This window comes from Cuculus canorus, chromosome Z (genome assembly GCF_017976375.1).
Source record: "Cuculus canorus isolate bCucCan1 chromosome Z, bCucCan1.pri, whole genome shotgun sequence".
In the NCBI taxonomy this organism is placed as follows: Eukaryota; Metazoa; Chordata; class Aves; order Cuculiformes; family Cuculidae; genus Cuculus; species Cuculus canorus.
In genome coordinates, this window is record NC_071441.1 from 60015349 (window position 1) to 60033925 (window position 18577).

Genomic DNA, 18577 nt, shown 5'->3' on the forward strand with positions numbered 1-18577 from the left:
TTTTGGTGAATGTATTCATTCAGATGAAAACTGAGGAAGGCAAATCTTCTGTAGGACTGAAGCTCTTCCTCTTGAGGCAAGAGAAGAAAGATTTGAGTGTATTAGTTCAACATAGGATTACTATGAGCCACCACACTTACACAGCTGTGAAAATGGTAAATGTGTTCTTAGATTGTGTTAGGTGAGGTATTTCTAGTAGAAAAGATAGGGAAATATTAGTTCCTCTTGGACAAGGCAGCAGTGTAGAACTTTGTCTGGATTAATGTGTACTGTTTTGATCACTAATGTTCGAGAAAAATGAATTTGTATGTGAACAGGTGAACAGAGGGCTGCTGGGATCATCCAAGAAACAGTAAGTCTGTCTTGCAAGAGGAGGGTAAAAGAGCTTCACTTGTTTAACCTAGCAGAAGGCTGAGAAGGGTGGGATAGTTGTCAGCTTAAGTTGGAAACAGATTTCTGATGTTCAGGCATGATGTTCTGGAGCAGCCTGATCAGAAGTACAACTGCAGCAAGAACCAAAACATCTTAAGATGGTGGAGCTGCTGTGTTGATGCAAGATTTCTGAATTGGCTATGTTTGAAACAAACAAATCAACCCTTCTGACTTCCTTTTTGGTGATATAGGAGGTTTCCTTTAGTCCTTTTTCTTTTATTCCACTTTGAGTGGGCTCTCTTATAATTCTTAACACTTATGCTAATCCACAAACTGCACATGTAATCTGTTCATTGTAACGTGATTTTTTTTTTTTTTTTCAGTTTTATATTTCTCAAGCTGCATGGTTAGCAATCTAATTAGCCCCATTTTTGGGTAAAGAATTAAGTTGTTCCTTTAATATTAAAAAACTAAGTTTATATTTGTTTCAGTGTTCTTTCAAATTCAAAAACTGATCTTATCTAACAGTTTTCTGGTGAACAGAAGAAGGGTAACATTGTCCCCATTTCTAAAAAGGGTAGAAAAGATAACCCTGGGAACCACCAACCTGTCAGCCTCACCTCTATGCCTTTGAAGATCATGGAACAGATCCTCCTAGAAGCTATGCTAAAGCACATGGAGGACAGGGAGGTGATTAGAGGCAGCCAGCATGGCTTCACCAGGGGCAAGTCCTGTATCACCAGCCTAGTGGCTTTTTATGGTGGGGTAACCACAGCAGTAGACACGGGTGAAATAATGGACGTAAAGCCTTTGGCATGGTCCTCCTCAATATCCTTCTCTCTAAATTGAAGAAATATGGATTTGATTGGTAGACTGTTTGGTGGATAAGAAATTCATTGGATAGTCCTTTTCAGAGACTAGTGGTCAACAGCTTGATGTCCAGATAGAGATCAATAAGCGTTGTCCCTCAAGGGTCTGTACTGGGACCAGTGCTGTTTAGTATCTTCATTAATGAAAAAGCCAATGAGATTGAATGCACTTTCAGCAAGTTGACAAATGACATCAAGCTGAATGGTGCAGTTGCCACACTGGAAGGATGGGATGTCATCCAGAAGGACCTGGATAAGCTGGAGAAGTGGACCTCTGTGAACCTCAAGAGGTTCAACAAGGCCAAGTGCAAGATCCTACACCTGGGTCAGGGCAATCTGTGGTTCCAATACAGGATGGGGGCTGATGTGATTGAGAGGGGCCCTGCAGAAAAGGACTTGGGAGTGCTGATTGACGATAAGTTCGACATGAGTCAGCAATATGCACTCGCAGCTCAGAAGGCCAGCCATATCTGGGCTGCATCAAAAGAAGTGTGGCCAGCAGGTCGAGGAAGGTGATTCTGCCCTTCTGTTCCTCTCTTGTGAGACCTCACCTGGAGTATTGTGTCCAGTTCTGGACTCCTCAACGTAAGAAGGATATGGAACTGTTGGAACAGGCGCAGAGAAGGGCTATAAGGGTGATCAGAGGGCTGGAGCACCTTCCCTACGAGGACAGGCTGAGAGAGTTGGGTTGTTCAGCCTGGAGAAGAGAAGGCTTCCAGGAGACCTTATGGTGACCTTGCAGTACTTGAAGGGGGCTAGGGAAGAAAGCTGGGGAGGGAATTTTTACAAAGACTTGCAGTGATAGGACTAGGCGAAGTGGCTATACATTGTTGAGAGGCAGATTTAGAGCAGAGATAGGGAAGAACTTCTTCACTGTGAGGATGCTGAGGCGCTAGCACAGGTTGCCCAGGAAAGTTGTGGCTGCCCTGTCCCTGGAGGTGTTCAAGGCCAGGTTGGATGGGGCCTTGGGCAGCCTGATCTGGTGGGAGGTGTCTCTGCCCATGGCAGGGAGCTTGGAAGTAGGTGATCTTTAAGGTCCCTTCCAACTCAAACAATTCTATAATTCTATGATTTTCTGTGACTAGTTGAGGGAAAATAATTGTTAATAACATTGCAATTTATAACTGTCAATTTTACCAGTGATTTTTATTGATATGCCAATAACTTTAATTATGTAGCTATAACTTTAAGTCCATCCAAAAGAGCCTTAAACAGAAAATACAATTGCTTTTCTTGAATAATAGTTGTACATTGCTCTTAATTGTCTTTCCTTAGCCTTGTTGGCCTTTTGTTATTAAAACATCCAAAATGTTTGCTCTCATTTTTGTCAGACCAGTCACAGGCTCTCAATTGAGTGGAAATATGTCATATTAACATGTACTGACTTATAAACTTAGATTTTGCAGTTTTCAGAAAATTTACTGTGAAGTGCAGTAGGAACCTGTATCACAAGTCACCTATATATGCTTTAAGTCCTTTCTCAATTACTAACCTTCTGCATTTAATGTTTCAAATGTGATGCTGTGTTTTCATCCTATGTTGTCAGTAAAATTTGGTCTGTGTGGTTTAGTTATAACAGGATTGATATAATTACCTTACTATTTTAACAAGTAACCAAGAGAATGCAGTTGTAGTAGTTGTAGGTAGTTGTTTGTGCTAGGGTAAATGTTGATCACAGAGGGATATGAAACTCCGAAGAAACAGGATGCTAATCTGAAGACATAAATGATGCTTTCTTTGCTGTTTCAACAGCAGTATGAATAATACACTTCCGTTTTAGTTAATAAATACACCTCTGTGTCCTCCAAAGAAGCAGCAGCAGCTGTAGAGGAACCATAGCTTCAAGTAGGAATTGCTTCTATTGACTTGGTTTGTTTAGATTGCACAAAATGGAATGCAGTGCTTCTTTGAGCCAAGGAGATGTGAAACAGATGGCGTAGAATAAATACCGATGCAGCCATTTGATTTTCCCCGTGTCTTTTCAAGATAAAGAATTGGCTTCGTGAAGCCTATAGTCTGACAAAATGTAGTCCCTGGTCTTTACTTAAATACTTTTCCAATTTGAAGTAATCAAAAGAGAAAAGACTAAAGGAGATACAATGAACTTGTGTGAAAATTATCCTTAGAGGCAGCAGAGGTGTGACCTTGTAGTCCATTTTATTCAATGCATATTACGCTTCGGTATATTATGCTATAGGTTGTAACAGCACGTAAATATTAGGCAGATTTTCTATTTCAGTATCACTTGTGTTATATTAAATTGTTAGGCTGGTAAAAAGGTCTGTAGCTGCTAGGAATTACTTTGAATTAAAGCTGTCAATGTTCCTGTGTATGTTCTGACTGTCTTTTGGATTATGGGTCTCCTGGGACAACTGAAGTGTAGGAACACCAAATTTTGTTGAGCTGAAATGGCTTGAGTTATCAAAATGCTCATCTCACTCAATGTGATGGCACTCCTGCATGTGGGCACTAGAGAACATTGGAAAACAGCCGGGGTCAGTGAGGCACAAGGAAACTTGCAGATACTAGAGCGTCTGGGCTCCATGGAATGGAAAACCTCTCTAGTTCCAACCCCTCTGCCTTGGGCAGGGACAACTCCCACCAGACCAGGCTGCTCAAAGTTCCATCCAGCCTGGCCTTGAACACCTCCGAGGAGGGGGAGTCCACAACTTCCCTGGGCAACCTGTGCCACTGCCTCAGCTCCTTCATCATGAAAAATTTCTTCCTTATGCCCTTGTAAAAAGCCCCTCCCTAGCATTCCTGTAGCCCCCTTCAGGTAACGGAAGGCTGCTATAGATAGGATCTTCCTGGAGCTTTCTCTTCTCCAAGGCTGAACAATCCCAACCTCAGCCTGTTGTTATAGTACAGGTGCTTCAGCCCTCGGATCATCTTCCTGGTCTCCTCTGTACTCACTCTCACAGATTCATGTTCTTATGTTGGGGATTCAAGAACTGGACACAATACTCTGTGTGTGGGGTCTCATGAGAGAGGACTAGAGAGGGAGAATCGCCTCCCTCACCCTGCTGGCCATGCTTCTTTTGATGCAGCCCAGGATACTGTTGGCCTTCTGGGCTGCGAGCGCACAAGCCATTGACCAGTAGTATGTGAATGCAAGTATCCAAACGATTCTTTATCCACCAAACAATTTCTTATCTATCCTTAACAACAAAAAAAGCACCTATTACTCTAAATATGTTATTTCTTATGTTGTTCATGTATCTCTGCTGTGAAAAAATGATTCCTTAAAGATGTGTTCTAATTAACAATTTGGAAAACAGTGTAACTTCATATTGTACATACAAGATATACTTTTGTGTATACTGCATTTGAAAAATTATTCTGTAGAACTGGAAATGGAGAGTGATGGTGGCTAGGAGAAAGGCTTCCACACAAGAAAGAGAAGTATCCTGTCTTTCAGCATCCTGGTTTAGACTTCAATTAAAAGGTCTGAGTGTAACTTTGACTTTCTCCAGGGTATCTGTGTGATGGGATGGATTCTGCTCTGTAGCTGTGCTCGTATCGCTAACTTCTGATACTGGGAATTTAATAGAATGCTCTGTAGTTGCCTGGACAGAGGAAGTCATTGAACTGAAATAAATGCTGGCTGCATGCTCAGGATGCAGCATATAGAAGCCTTTTAAACACATACAACAGCAATATGTCAGGGCCTTGCAAGATAAGTTAAGAATCATTGACATACCTGGTTTGTTTCTCAAGATTTGAACTTGAATTAATGCTTTTAGGAAGCTAGATAAAAATGTTTGCATTTGGCAAAAAAGTGGTCTATGCTTTTCTTAGATTTGAAATCACACTATATATTGAAGGAGTTTATTTAGTCATATTCATTTGTGTGTTTTCTATTTATTTATTTATTTACAGAAAATATGATGGTCATGTTGAAAACAAACCCCTAACTATTCCAAAAGACATCAATCTTCATCTGGAAACAAAATCTGTCACTGAAAGGGACACTATCGGTAAGAATGAGTGCTTGCAAATGATAACATAATTTTAAGTATATCCTGATTCTTTTCATCAGTTGTTTATATTTGATGAATGCTGGAATATCCTATTTCATAGACAATGAATGAATAGGATTACAACTGATAATAAAGTTAAATGAGAAGGCAAGAAGTAGGGCTAGGCCACCTTTGTTTTTCAACGTGTGACATCTTAATAGCAGTGTTATGGGAAAGGATGATTAGGTGAAATCCAGCATAAAACGCATCTATCGCTGTATCAGGCATCCATAGCAGTATGAGACAACATCGAAAGGATCACATTGTAGTCTGTTTGAAATGGAGATCATAGTTCTGTACAAGAAAATGACAACTGATGGATATTGAAACATGTGCTTTCTGCTCATCTAAAACAGGAAATGTGCTGTAGCATTGAAACTTAGACCTTTCAACCACACATCTGAAACAGTGAGGTAAAATGCAGTACAGAAATAAGCAGCTTTAAGTGTTTTGGAGGTTGCTGTTTTTTAAAATGGTAATTTTTGAGTTCTTAATCATAACCAGTCATTCTATTACAGAAAACTCCTTTATGGATATTTATTTATGTGTGAAACATATTTTCTTCCTTTCTACATTTTCATATGCATCTATTATATGCATAATATAGAAATTTCTCAGCTTAAATTATCACAGACATCATAGAAAATGCCATTAACAAAAATGTGGAGTTTTTGAAGCTGGCATATAAACAAACAAGGCAATCACAATTTTCAGTTAGTGTTATTTGCTTGTAATTATAGCATGTAACTGTCTCGCAGAGTATTCATAGATACTCATACTGTGTAGGGTTAACTGCCTTTAAAACGTTACGTATACAAACTATTGTTGGATCTATCCAGACAGCTGTTTCAAAATAAGTGTATGACTTGGAAATCCCTGATTTTGGCCAGTTTCTTGTGGTTGATGTCTCAGTAGCTTGTAGTGAGCAGACAAATGCTCAGTAGCATTTTGTGACTTTTTAACTCTGTAGATGTAGGGAAGGTGTTTAGGAGGGACAGGCTGCATTTGGTCACAAATTGTTCTTTGCAGTTCCCAGCACCTACAGGAGCTTGTTCTTTGTAAATCACCCAGCCTGTATGCAACACACTAATTAATTTTATGGTGGAATTTACACAAGTTTATGTTATATTAATTTTATGGTGGAATTTACACAAGTTTATTGCTGTACAGGAGTTACTAATGAATTCTCGAAGAACAAACCATCAGTATCTTAGATTGTATTTTTTTTAAAGAAAAAGTTGGAGCAATTAAATGTAATATTTTAAGTGATTGCCAGTGAGCTTTTAATCTTCACTCTCACCTGGAATTTAGGCTAGACTCAACTGGAAAACCATTTTCTATTGTGATGTTGAGATCTAAATTAAGTATGCTCTTTGAATTTAGGATGTTAACGTGTAACAGCTGAGATGATAAAATAGTAAAATCTTCTAGCCTTATAAATTTGAGTAGTAATCGAGTATGGAATAACAAAAATGAAGGGTGACATTTAAATTGTTGAGTGGAAAAAAAGTGGGGTTATTTGCTGTTGTAGCTCTTTACTTTGGTGATCTGGGTCGATCTAGACCCCAATTATTTGAAAACATTTTTAAATTGTCAGTCTGGTTTGTGTATGTCAGTAACTGCCTTAAAATATCTCACTTTTAACATATGCAAACTTGTATTTTTCAGCTTTGCATTATTTTCCAGAATATCAGTGGTTGGTGGATTTCACTTTTGCAGCTACAGTTGTGTATGTGGTGTCGGAAGCCTATTGCAGCATTGTGAAGACCTCGCAAGAAATGAATATCAGTGTCGTGTGGTGTCTGCTTGTCTTGGCTTTTGCAGTGTATCTTTTTCTGATTTCTTAAATCACTCTGTTCCAAATAGTTTACATCATTCTGCAATTCCTATAAAGGTCTTGTATTGTTGATTGACAGGATACACAAATACTTATCATTTGGAAGAAGATTCATGTAAGCTAGTGCCTTTTTTTTTGTCATTTATATGCTGTACACGCTCTTTGTACATAATGATATCAATAGTTTAATATTAATACCAAATAAGTTATAGAAAATATATATGTATGTGAATGTACAGTTAGTGTTTCTAAACTGGTTTGGGTTTGCCCAGTTTGGCAATTAGAAATAGATTTCTGTATGGAAAGTATTTACAGCTTTTGAAGAAGTGTGCAATTTACTGCACGCTTCTTGTTTTCAGTGTCTTTAATCTGATACTTCCTGAACAAAATAGCACAGTAATGTGTATACTGATTTATTGCACAGATACGTGTATGAATTCATAATACTAAAATATATACACTACACGTTTATGAAGTTTACAGAAAATAAAATGTGTAGACAGTTGTAGGAATCAAGGTGGTACGTTTTCAAAGTTCTGAGGAAAGTGGAACTCTTCTCTGGAACTAAGGGAAACAAAAGCAGAGTATTTAGAAAGCAGGCAATATCAGACATGGATGCTTGCATGGTAATTAACTGCTTTCCACATACTAATGCAGACATACACTTTAGGGAGAAAAGTTGCCTTTTAAAGATGTGAAAGGCGATAAAGCAGTGGAATTGAACATAAAAGGCTTGGAAGAGTGCAGATTATGAAAAGGTGAGTTAGAAAATGAATTGCTGCAACTCCACTGCTCCCTCGACAGCTGACAACAGATAAAGGGCTAAGTTAAGGTAGATACAGCACTTGAATATTCAAAATTGATTTCTGCGTGTACATGCCTGTTCTTCAATAGAGGTTCTTATAGTTTTGTGAATTGGATTTTTTCTGTGTTAGCAGTAACTGGTAGTATTATGTTGAACTCTTGAGTTCTAATATTTGGATATATTTGGCTAACAGTTCTGGATATACTTAATATCTGACTGTACTCGATAGTTATTAAAACGTGCTGCTTTTATGATAAGCACAGGAATTCTTTTGCTAAATAGCCTGAAGTATAAATGATATCCAGAATTTTCTGTGCAATGATAAGAACTTGTTAGAAGAGGGAGTTGACTTACATTACGAAAAAAAAGACAGCAGCTTGCTTCCAGACCAGGTACTTCTTTGACTTGTCAGTGGACAGTCCACAGTCCAAAAGGTGTTCTTTCTAGTCTTCTAGGAAGTGACAGTAAAGTTGGTGTCTGGCTCTTGTGCACCTTATAATGATCTTATAGCTAAATTATAGCAAATATATTGCTCTAATTTTACAGCCTTTGTTTTATTGATTTGTGTGAAGTCAGGAATTCTAGTTTAATCTTGGCAGAGGGAAGGAGAGAGACGCAGCTGCTGCTTAAGAATCAGAAATGAAAGCAAGCACCTTTGACTTCCATTTGGAGGATGAGGGGGAGGTTAATAGAGCTAATGGAAAAACAAGCTTCAAAGACTAAAGCCACAATGCAATCTTTAATTTCTTGGTAGCAACGCCCCATTTGCTGCATTTTTCAAATATTGGGTGTAGCCGACTTAAATAATGAAACAGTGATTGCAACTCTAGGTGAAATAGAATTGTGAATTGTACACTGTAGGAGGATCCATTGCAAAAGTTCTTTATTACTGTGATACTTGAATGTGATCCTAATCACTGCTTTCATTTGATTGCCAGTTCAGGGGAAAGCCAAATGCAGAGATTAAAGAAGATTAAGATGCCTGGCAGTGCAAACTTTTCGTCTCAGTAGTATGAACATGCAAGTAGCTATGAGGCTGCTTTTTTGATTCATTCTTTATCACTTGCCATTTTTATGTGACTTGAGCCTAAGCAGACATTTCCACTTGTGTCCTAATCTGGCTCTGAAGCACTTGAGACCTGGACTCGGAGAAGATAGAAATGATTCTAAGTACTGCCTGCATGTTAGAAGCACATTAGCTGTGTTTTCTCACTAGTCTTCCTACGTGACTGAAAGGGAAGTGAGATCAGATAGCATAGTGTTAAAAGCAAAAGATGGCATAGAAAAAGCTGAGTTTTATTTAACAAGCTCTAAGCTAAGCAGTTAATCACGTTTTAGCATTTTTGTACCAAGATGTGTATTGACTAAGAGACCAGTATGGCTTTGAGTTTTAGGTAATAGGCAGTGTACTGTAGAGAGAAAATTCTGATGGACTTTTATCAGTTTGTCACAGTGAGAGAAAGGTTAGGGAATTTAAAGTTTAAATTTCATGTGACACTTCTAAAAACATATGCAGATTTTGAAAAGCCTGGAAATGAATGGCCTGATCTATAGGACCAAGCCTTCAGAAATAAATGAATTCTGGAAAATAGGAAACCTGCATACGGATGGTTTTTTTTTTTTTTTTTTTATTTAGTATGTTGTCAAACAACGGGGCTTAAATTTTAGGTGTTTAAATGAACCACTTCAATAACAATTAAACTTTTTTTGTATGGTCTGAAGGAGATAAAACAGTAGAAAGTATAGTTATGTATTCAGTACTAGGTAGCTGAGCAATTATTTATTAATTAGACAAAGGAAACAATCGTCACAACTAATTTTCTGCCACTATTTAGAACTTTTGTTTCCTCTTTTTTCTCCATGGCATTAAATAAACCTTGTTTTTGTTGGAGGCTTCTCCACAGAGTGGCTGATTTTGTAGAAATCCTTGTAGAGTCACTACTGCCTAATATCATATAGGGCTTTGCTCAATTACCTGTCTCATTCCTGGACTGATGGGATGAAGTAGTGTGATTTTGTGCAAACTGAGCTGTTAGTGACAATGCAGAAGGTTTTAGTACTGGGAAGCACGGTCTAAACTGTATGTTAGGGTTAACATCTCCAGAAGTATGTTAACATAACTTATTCTGGGCATTACAGCTTTTAGGGTAAAGTGGGATGGTGCAAAGTTATATATATAGACATATTAATAGCACAATCCCTCTGGTCATGGTTTAGTAGGCACGGTCGTGTTGGGCTGACAGGTTGTACTCAGGATTTGGCTGACGGATCAAAAATGCTTAGAGAAGTTGGGAGTCATGATTGGAGGTTTTTCAGTTGTGACTTGCCGAAATAGATGTTTTGGTTTAGTGCAGTAACCCATTGTCAGCACTTTTAATGTTCATAATATAAATAGGGAAATTATAGAATTTCTAGTCTATACATTAGTGTTTTAACATAGTCTAAATGGAGTAGTACATAAATACAATATTTGAGTTCCATCATTACAGCATTATGTTGATGGTAGCTGTGCTAAGCACAACTAAGCTAGCTTTAAACAGATTTATGTGCTGAAATGTTTCAGCAGCCACACCATCAGTACCCTGCTAGAGTGGGTAGATGCTGCAGTGGTAGCTCGTGCTCGGCTTACCTGCTGTAACGCAAAGGCAGGAATTTCTGTGTCTCCCTCATTCCGCTGGACTGTGGTGTGAACACCAACCTCAAGGCTGTTAGGGTAGATAAATAGTTTCAGGATAGGGAACTCTGTTATGCTTAGCAGAACAGAAAAATAAATGGCTAGATAGCTTCAGAAGGACTGAGATGTTTCTTAGAGGCAGCACTCAGGAGATCTGCAATGCTACCTGCTCAGTTTTTAGTATATTTGAAGGCTGAAGGACACTGTTTAGTGATTGCTTTTCATGGCAATAGCCTGCACTCACTGAGCAGTTTCTAGTACCTGAAGAGGATTAACAAAAGGTCTTGCAAAACAAATACGTTGAAGATTTTTTAAGACAGATAAGAAGGTCATGACCTTCTGATTGTGAGTTTTGGCTTAACGATTAATTTTGCAATATGTCTTGCAAAAGTAATGTTTATGACAAGTCATTGTTATTGCAGGCCCAGCCCATAATGTTTGAATCACTAATTTTTATTATTTTTTATTTACAGTTCGGAGATAATAGCTTTCTACAGATTGATGATTTCTATTTTGAAATTTGGAAATGTGGTTTCTATTAGGACAAATAATCAAAATTAGGACACTGAATTACTGGTCACACTTTTAAATGTGGCAGTTACAACCAACTTACTTGCAATGATTTGTGTTAGTAAAACCAAATGCTTCACTGGTGGAAGGAAGAATAGGCTTAAGGATAGAGAAAGATGAACAACACTGATAGATGATCTATCTTGGTAGCAGGGTGTGTGTAATTTAAATTACTATACTTGTTCAGGTATTTGAAATTCATCATGGAGAGCAGCTGAGTAAGTCAGTTTACTTGACTTTTTGCCTATAAACCTTTAAACAGCATTATATGCTATTGTTCTGTGCAATGGTGAGGTATTTGTGAAAATTAATGTGAGTAAAGTATTTCTCAGCTGGGAAGCTGTCTGCTATCTGGAAAGGTTCAAATAACCTGATTTCATTGGTAGATTAGTAAATTTCACTGGCTATTTTTGGTATTGATGGCATAGCAAAGTAAAGTGACAGTCTTTTGTTAACTTGACTGAAGGCTGATCTAGGAAAAGTCAGTCGTCAAATACCATGAAATAAATTCATAAGTCTTAAATTATATTTTTTTCTACATACATGCAATTGGAAAGGATGCAGTAGAGTTTATTTGATTTTCACATGTGAATCCAGAAGTTTTGTGTATTTTAGTAGAAACAGGAAAGATCTTTTTCTTTTCAACCACGTGCATAAGTACTGCATTGTTAAGAAAATTCCATAATTACAGCAATTTAAAATATAAAAATATTTTTGTAAGAGTTTTTACCATAAATTCTACAGGTATGTCTTGTTTTGTGACCCAAAGAAGTAATAAAAGGTGGGGTGTGGAATCTATTAACTTAGCACTATATACTCTCAAATTATTTCTTCAGTAGGTCCTGAAACGTAGGTCAGGCAGTGAAAGGAAGAGAGGAAATGAGCCATAATGCTTTGATTTTACTCATCCCTAAAATAGGTAGCAGTGGTAATTGTTCAATTTACAGAAGGTTTCGATCACATATAGTTTGTGTAATCATTAATTTAGGTGTAAGGTTCTGAAGCTGCACTGCAATTGAGGTTTACTGTCAGTATGCTTTCTTTTTCCTGCTTGCATTTTCCACATTCTTTAGGCACAATCTACTTCATGTAGTTGAAAACATGAACTATCTAAGGGGTTATAAATCTGTTTACATGTTAGCACCATTGATCACACACTGTTATGAAGTCCTTTTTATAACTTCAAGATTTGAAATTCATTTGTGTTTAATTTGTAATTGATGTCCATAGCTGTAAGAAGACACTTGGTCTAAGCTTATGTTGTTAGAGAAAGGGACCTTCTCAGAACACAGTCTTTATGACCCATTATGTACCTCTTTCTAGGATGATTTAGGGTGGATCAGTTCTTTCTGCGAAGTGTAAAGGGAGTTTAAATTGATTAGGTTGATTGTGACCTTAGAGTCATTAGATGCTGTGCTTGGGCCACGTTCTTGTGTGCAGAACCACCTCTCTGCATATACATTAAATACAGGAATGTGTACGAAAATATGTGCTGCTTAATGAAGTGTGATATTGTGTAATCATGTAGTTTCTTGAGAGATTAGCTGATGACTGTTCAAAGGTATTACTGAATAGATACTCTTGGAATGTTACTCATGTAACTTATATCTAAAAATACTTCTAGTATTAAAAAAGTGCAAATAAGAATGAATGTTATTATATAGAAATACATATCATATAGGTACAGTTTACACTTAAAATCTTCTTTTTTCTTTTCTTTTTTACAAAGAAGGGAATGTCTGGAGGGATCTCCAAGTACTTTATTTAAATGTGAACTAGATATTGGCTGCCATTCAGAAAAAAAAATCAATTATAAAGGGCTGCAGTTCATAGTAATGAGAGTTGACAATATATCATGAAAAATTTATCCTAATCTACTGTTCAACTTTAGAGCTAATTATGTTTATAAATGTGTTAAAAAGGAGAGTACTTGATAAAAATTTTAAGACCAACTTGATAACAGAGCAAGCAATATCTTAGATGTTAATATTTGTGGTACTGGCATTGCATGAATGGACTTTTTATATTGTACCAGACTATATAGAGTTTTTTAAGATTGTGGGTATTTTCCCTAAGATGAACATGGGATAGATTTTTCTTTCTTAGACAGTACTAAACATGCTGTTGTTTTAATGTGTCTGGTAGCTGAGAAACCTCAAACACATACGTGTGAAAGCAGAGAAATGTTTTTCATCTTTTCATATGTTTTCTGTTGACTGAACAGTCACATAATCATCTAAGCAACAGTCCCCTGCCATTTCTCCGAGTTTCTGGTAAGGCAGGTCTACATCCCCTATGAGCAGAAATTCTCCTAGTTGGGAAATTTTATCCCACTATTGTTAGCAATGCATTCTGTTCTTGCTCTTTGCATGTATACCTTAGGGCTGTGCATCCAGGAAGAACACATGTAGGTTCTCTGGGGCTAAAAATGTGTTTATTCACTTCCCTGCCATCACGGTAGTTGCATTCAAAAATAGTATTTTGGATTTTGAAATTAAGATATCTTATATTTCAGTTATGTGGTTTGACGGAATATTTTTCATTGAGCTCCACTCCGTACTTTTCATTGGAGATACACCTGCTGTTCTCTTTTTTTCTTTTTGATGTAAGTTATGATTATATAATAATTTACATTTAAACTTTGGTTTATTTCTCCTAGGTTAATCATGAATATTGCTGCAACTGACTACAAGTAAACCTAAATCAACATTATACTCCAGAATAGTGTATTTCTAGCTACCCATCATGTAATTATTATGCTTCACAGTCTTCTGTAATTATAACCTCAAATTGGCTGAACTCATATTACTTGTTTTAAAAAAATTGTACATCATATAACAGCCCTAGTTTAGATGACCAAAATATCACTTTTTAATTTTTAAGTGTTGTTATTTTGGAAACCTAATTTTCCTTGACCTTTTTCTTGTGTAGTAAGGTACTGTTTTCGTTGACCACACATTATTTCAAAGTAGAGGATGGAGGTGAAAGATCAGTTTGTGTCACCTTTGGTTTTTTCTTCTTTGTGAAAGCGATGGCAATTCTCATTGTGACAGAAAACTATCTTGAGTTTGGACTGGAATCAGGTAATTCCTTTCTTCAGTGTTTGCAACAGCTCTGGTGATTACATGACCTGCAATTTTATTTTCAAACCTTTATGTGTTTTTCAGAGTGTCTATATTAAAAGGAACTTTGTGTATCGTAGACTTCTAAGAAATTTTGCTTTGGAATGCAGATTCTGAAGGATAACGTATATTTTTCCTGCTTTCTTTTAAAGTGTAAGATTTGCCTAGGTTGTTTGTAGGCAAATTATATTTGCCTTATGGTTTTACATTTAACCCATTTTGACTTTCACGGTAAAATGAAGCTGCTGTGTGTGGGGATGGGGGTAGTAGGTATGTTTTTAATAAATAAGGTTAATTTATTCATGCTCATGAAGTATACAGATATCAGAGATGCTAGTAATCAAGTTTTATTGCATTATGGCATACTAATTAGCACATGAAGGAAGTATGCTTGACATGTGAAAACATTTAAAAGGTCACCTGTTACCTAGCATTTATTTCAGAAAAGGGATTATGCTTTTCACTGTAATAAAATTCATATAAAATATATCTCTCTGCAGGATTCTCGAATTTCTCGGAAAGTGCTATGCAGTTTCTTGAAAAGCAGGGTTTGGAATCCCAGTAAGTTTCTTGAGATACTTTGGTCTTCTTCATCTGTACATTTGTAACTGAGCTACCTGGATTTTTTTAGCACGTATTTATCTTGCATGTTTTGCTCTTCTACATGCTTATGATCCCTCTAAAAATGTGAAGAGATGTGTTAATGAAAATAATTCATCAGTACTCACAAGTAACTTTAAATTTCATTTTCATTTTCTCTTTTTGACTTGGACATAGTTTCTCCTCTGGCATTTTGGTTGTTGTTTATAAAAAACAAGAAATGTTTTTTTTGTTGTAACTACCTTCAGTTTTGCAAGGATTGCTTAATACAGGTAATAAGTACTTTTTCCATACCTGTGGTTTGCAAGACAATGAATGTACAAAAGATGAAGCTTGTGATAAAGTTGGCATAAGGAGTAAATTTTGGCTTTTAGTACTGTTTTCAGGTTGTAGTAGTGTTTTCCTTTTATGCAAAAACATCTGCTTGCTACAGGACATGCAAGTTTTGTGTAGGCTGTCAAAGGGACATGCCATAGCTTCAACATAAGAATGATATGGAACTGTTGGAACAGGTCTGGAGGAGGGCTGCAAGGGTGATCAGTGGGCTGGAGCACCTCTCATACACGGACAGGCTGAGAGAGTTGGGCTTGTTCAGCCTGGAGAAGAGAAGGCTCCAAGGAGACCTTGTAGTGACCAAGCACCTGAAGAAGAAACTGGGTACAAGAAACAGTATAAACTGGAGAGGGGCAGATTAAGACGAGATATAAGGAGGATACAATGAGAGTGATGAGGCACTGGAACAGGTTTCCCAGGGAAGTCGTGGCTACCCTGTCCCTGGAGGTGTTCAAGGCCAGATCAGATGGGGACTTCCGCAGACTGGTCTGGTGGGAGGTGTCCCTGCCCATGGCAGGGGGGTTGGAGCTAAATGATCATTAAGGTCTCTTCCAACTCAAAACATTATGATTCTGTGTTACATAAATATATAATCACTGTTGTAGGCAGGCTTTGAATGTTGTAAAACAGATTTTTGTTACAATTCTTTCCTTATTAATGTGCTCCAAAATGCATTTATAAGGTTTGTCATCACTGTGGGGGTGTAGCTGTGAATTTCTTGCTTGAAGTTCGCCGGTAGCATGCAAAAACTATGGAATCTTTGTTTTCAAGGGACAGAAGTTTCCTCAAACTCAATTAGTGTGGTGTTTATGAATACACTCATGGGAAACCCTTAACTTAATCCCATGTTTCTTAGCCTTTCTTCACTCTGCTTTTCCTAAGCTATTGCAATTTTAGTAACATCTGTATTTTTCCTATTAAGTGCTCATTCACTTTTGAACTTTTCCAGTGCTTTAGTTGTTTACAGTAGCAGCTGATTTAATGATGGTGTATCTTAGTACTTTATATGACATAGATTAAGAAAGAATCTGAAACTCATGTGGATCACTAAATTTATTTCAATTGCTCTTTAATCTGTGATAATTAGGTCACTTGTTTTTTGTATAATCCAGTGTTTGTTAATTCCATAATTCAGTTGATTGTGGATTTTTTTTTCCGTATTTTTTTATTTGATCCGTAGTTCAATAAAAGAAATCACATTAATCACTTGGAAGAGACATGTTAATTGGCCACATGTATGTTTTAGAAAAATCTGTGAAAAGCTTTACTAATAAGTTTGATAGAGCTTTTTAAGGGATAAAGGTGGACTTAAATATCCATTTTATCTTTGACCAGTTGAACTGTTCCTCTTTTAAAAATATAATGGTTAAATTCATTCTGTTAGCTATTTCTATTAAATGATTTGCTGTTAATTTCATAAAATTGCTTTTGTTTTTCTTTGCTAACGAACTTATCATCTTACAGGCAGTGGATTAGGTTTTCTGTTTTTTCTAGGAAATAAGTAGGTGCCTTTTTTTTTAGTTTTTTTTATTTTTACTCCTGATTGGTTGATTACAATGCTGGTATTCCAGAGTAAAACTATAGAATACTGTTTGCTTTTTTTGATTAAATGTTAGATACTATTGAGTTGAAAGTAGTCTCTGATACCCTACCCCCAAACTTCCTCCCCAAGAAAATGCTTATTTCCTTTCTTTTCTTTTAGGGGTCCTGTGTCTAAACTAACCTTCAAATTGTTCCTGGCTGTTCTGTGTTCACTTATTGGTGCTTTTTTGACATTCCCTGGCTTGCGACTGGCTCAAATGCATCTGGATGCTCTGAATTTAGCAACAGAAAAAATAACACAGTAAGAAAAAATATGTGCACATAGGTATATGCTACTCAGTCTTAAATCTTTTATGTCTGTAAACAAACAAAACAAACTATTCCAACAAGAAGGTAGTGAATAAGACTTCTGTTGCTGCCTGCTTTTTGTATCTTGAGCAGACTTGCCACCCGCCTCTTTCTGCTCAACTTGTGCTCTGCCAGTCAGGTATATTCTTTGCCTTGAAATTAAGAGTTCCAATTAAAGGAGCTTTACTTTCCTCCTGCGAGAGCCCCACCGTGAATGTTTCTGCTTACTGCTTCCTTCACCCCATGATATATGTTTTGGAAGCTAAGATAACTCTTGGGAGGTAGAGGTACAACCACAGACTTTTTTTCCTCGCCCCAGCCTCCAGGTGAGCATCATGCCTTTAGTGAATTTAAGGTAAGATACAAAGAAAAGATGACCCAGAATATTTAACAAGGGTCAGATGTTAATACCAGTTTACAGGAATATTTGCATTTCCAGCTGTCCTTGAGTTTGGTAATAAAATGTTTTCTCCAATGTAACTTCTTCTTCAGTGTACTCTGATCAAGGGACAAAATCCAAATGTCTTCCATAAATCTTGACCTTTGGTCTTTAATATATGTTAATTACAGATAATATATGTTAATATGTTAATATATTTTAATTACAGATTCTGCAGCGTTGGCCATTGTGATCATGTAGTCTGGTCACTTTCCTAAGAGAACTTTTATATTTGCTAATAGGAGAATAATTTATGTTCAAATTGCACTTTTTTTCCTTTTGCCCCCCAAAATGCCAAGCTTAAAAGTTAATCTGTGTTTAAAGTGGGCCCTTATTTTCTCTTTTGGTGATTTATAACCAAGTGCTTTGTGTTATACTTGCACTCATTGTACTTGAATGTGTCCAGGTATAGCTGTAAGCTGTTAGTTTGTTGTGTATGCTGTTAAGTTTCTGTCTGTGTGTAGACTGTGATTGAGTCACTTGCTAATCTGTTCTTTTCACCTAAATAAACTGCTTAGTTTTCCATTTTTTATGGTTCTCAGTATTTTAAAATTTCTTGTGCCTTTTCTGTAAGGATACTCTAATTTTCCAGCATCTTCCTCAATCTTACAGACATGAGATCTGAGCAGAATTATAAACTCTCTTCAACAGAAGTTAATTAATAAGAAGCTAAAAGGATGATTAATGTCCAGTAAAATGGGTTTATGAAAAGTAAATCTCTAACTTAATGTTTAGAGGATAGTAGGACAGGTTGTTGAAGAAAACTTTGTTCAAAGAAAGCAAATTATTTTCAGAAGTCTACCAGTTATTCAACTGTTCAACTGGAACAATATTAAAATGACATTAAATGGATTGAAACATGGTCAGATATCAATCTAATTAGGTGATGTGATTATAAACAAAGAATCATTGTCAAGTGGTAGGATTGGAGACTGATATTTGCCCTTAGGGCTGTGTTTTTATCAATGAGCAAATCATTATTGACTGCTCTTGTTTGAAAATGACTAAGGAGGGGTAGTAAATGAGATCACATGTCACTGGTACAAA

At 36.7% G+C, this 18577-nt stretch overlaps 1 protein-coding gene across 3 annotated transcripts in view; it reads left to right on the top strand.

Annotated features, from left to right (window-relative positions):
• Positions 1–18577, top strand: part of TMEM161B (transmembrane protein 161B) — a 56474-nt gene that overhangs the window by 19360 nt on the left and 18537 nt on the right. For 2 of the 3 annotated variants that reach the window (XM_054053766.1, XM_054053765.1), the window contains exons 4-8: positions 5121–5218; positions 6929–7085; positions 14078–14229; positions 14769–14829; positions 16904–17044. In XM_054053766.1, the coding sequence (XP_053909741.1) occupies positions 5121–5218; positions 6929–7085; positions 14078–14229; positions 14769–14829; positions 16904–17044 (609 nt within the window). The remainder of the gene's footprint in view (positions 1–5120; positions 5219–6928; positions 7086–14077; positions 14230–14768; positions 14830–16903; positions 17045–18577) is intronic. The other variant, XM_054053767.1, reaches the window with a different exon arrangement.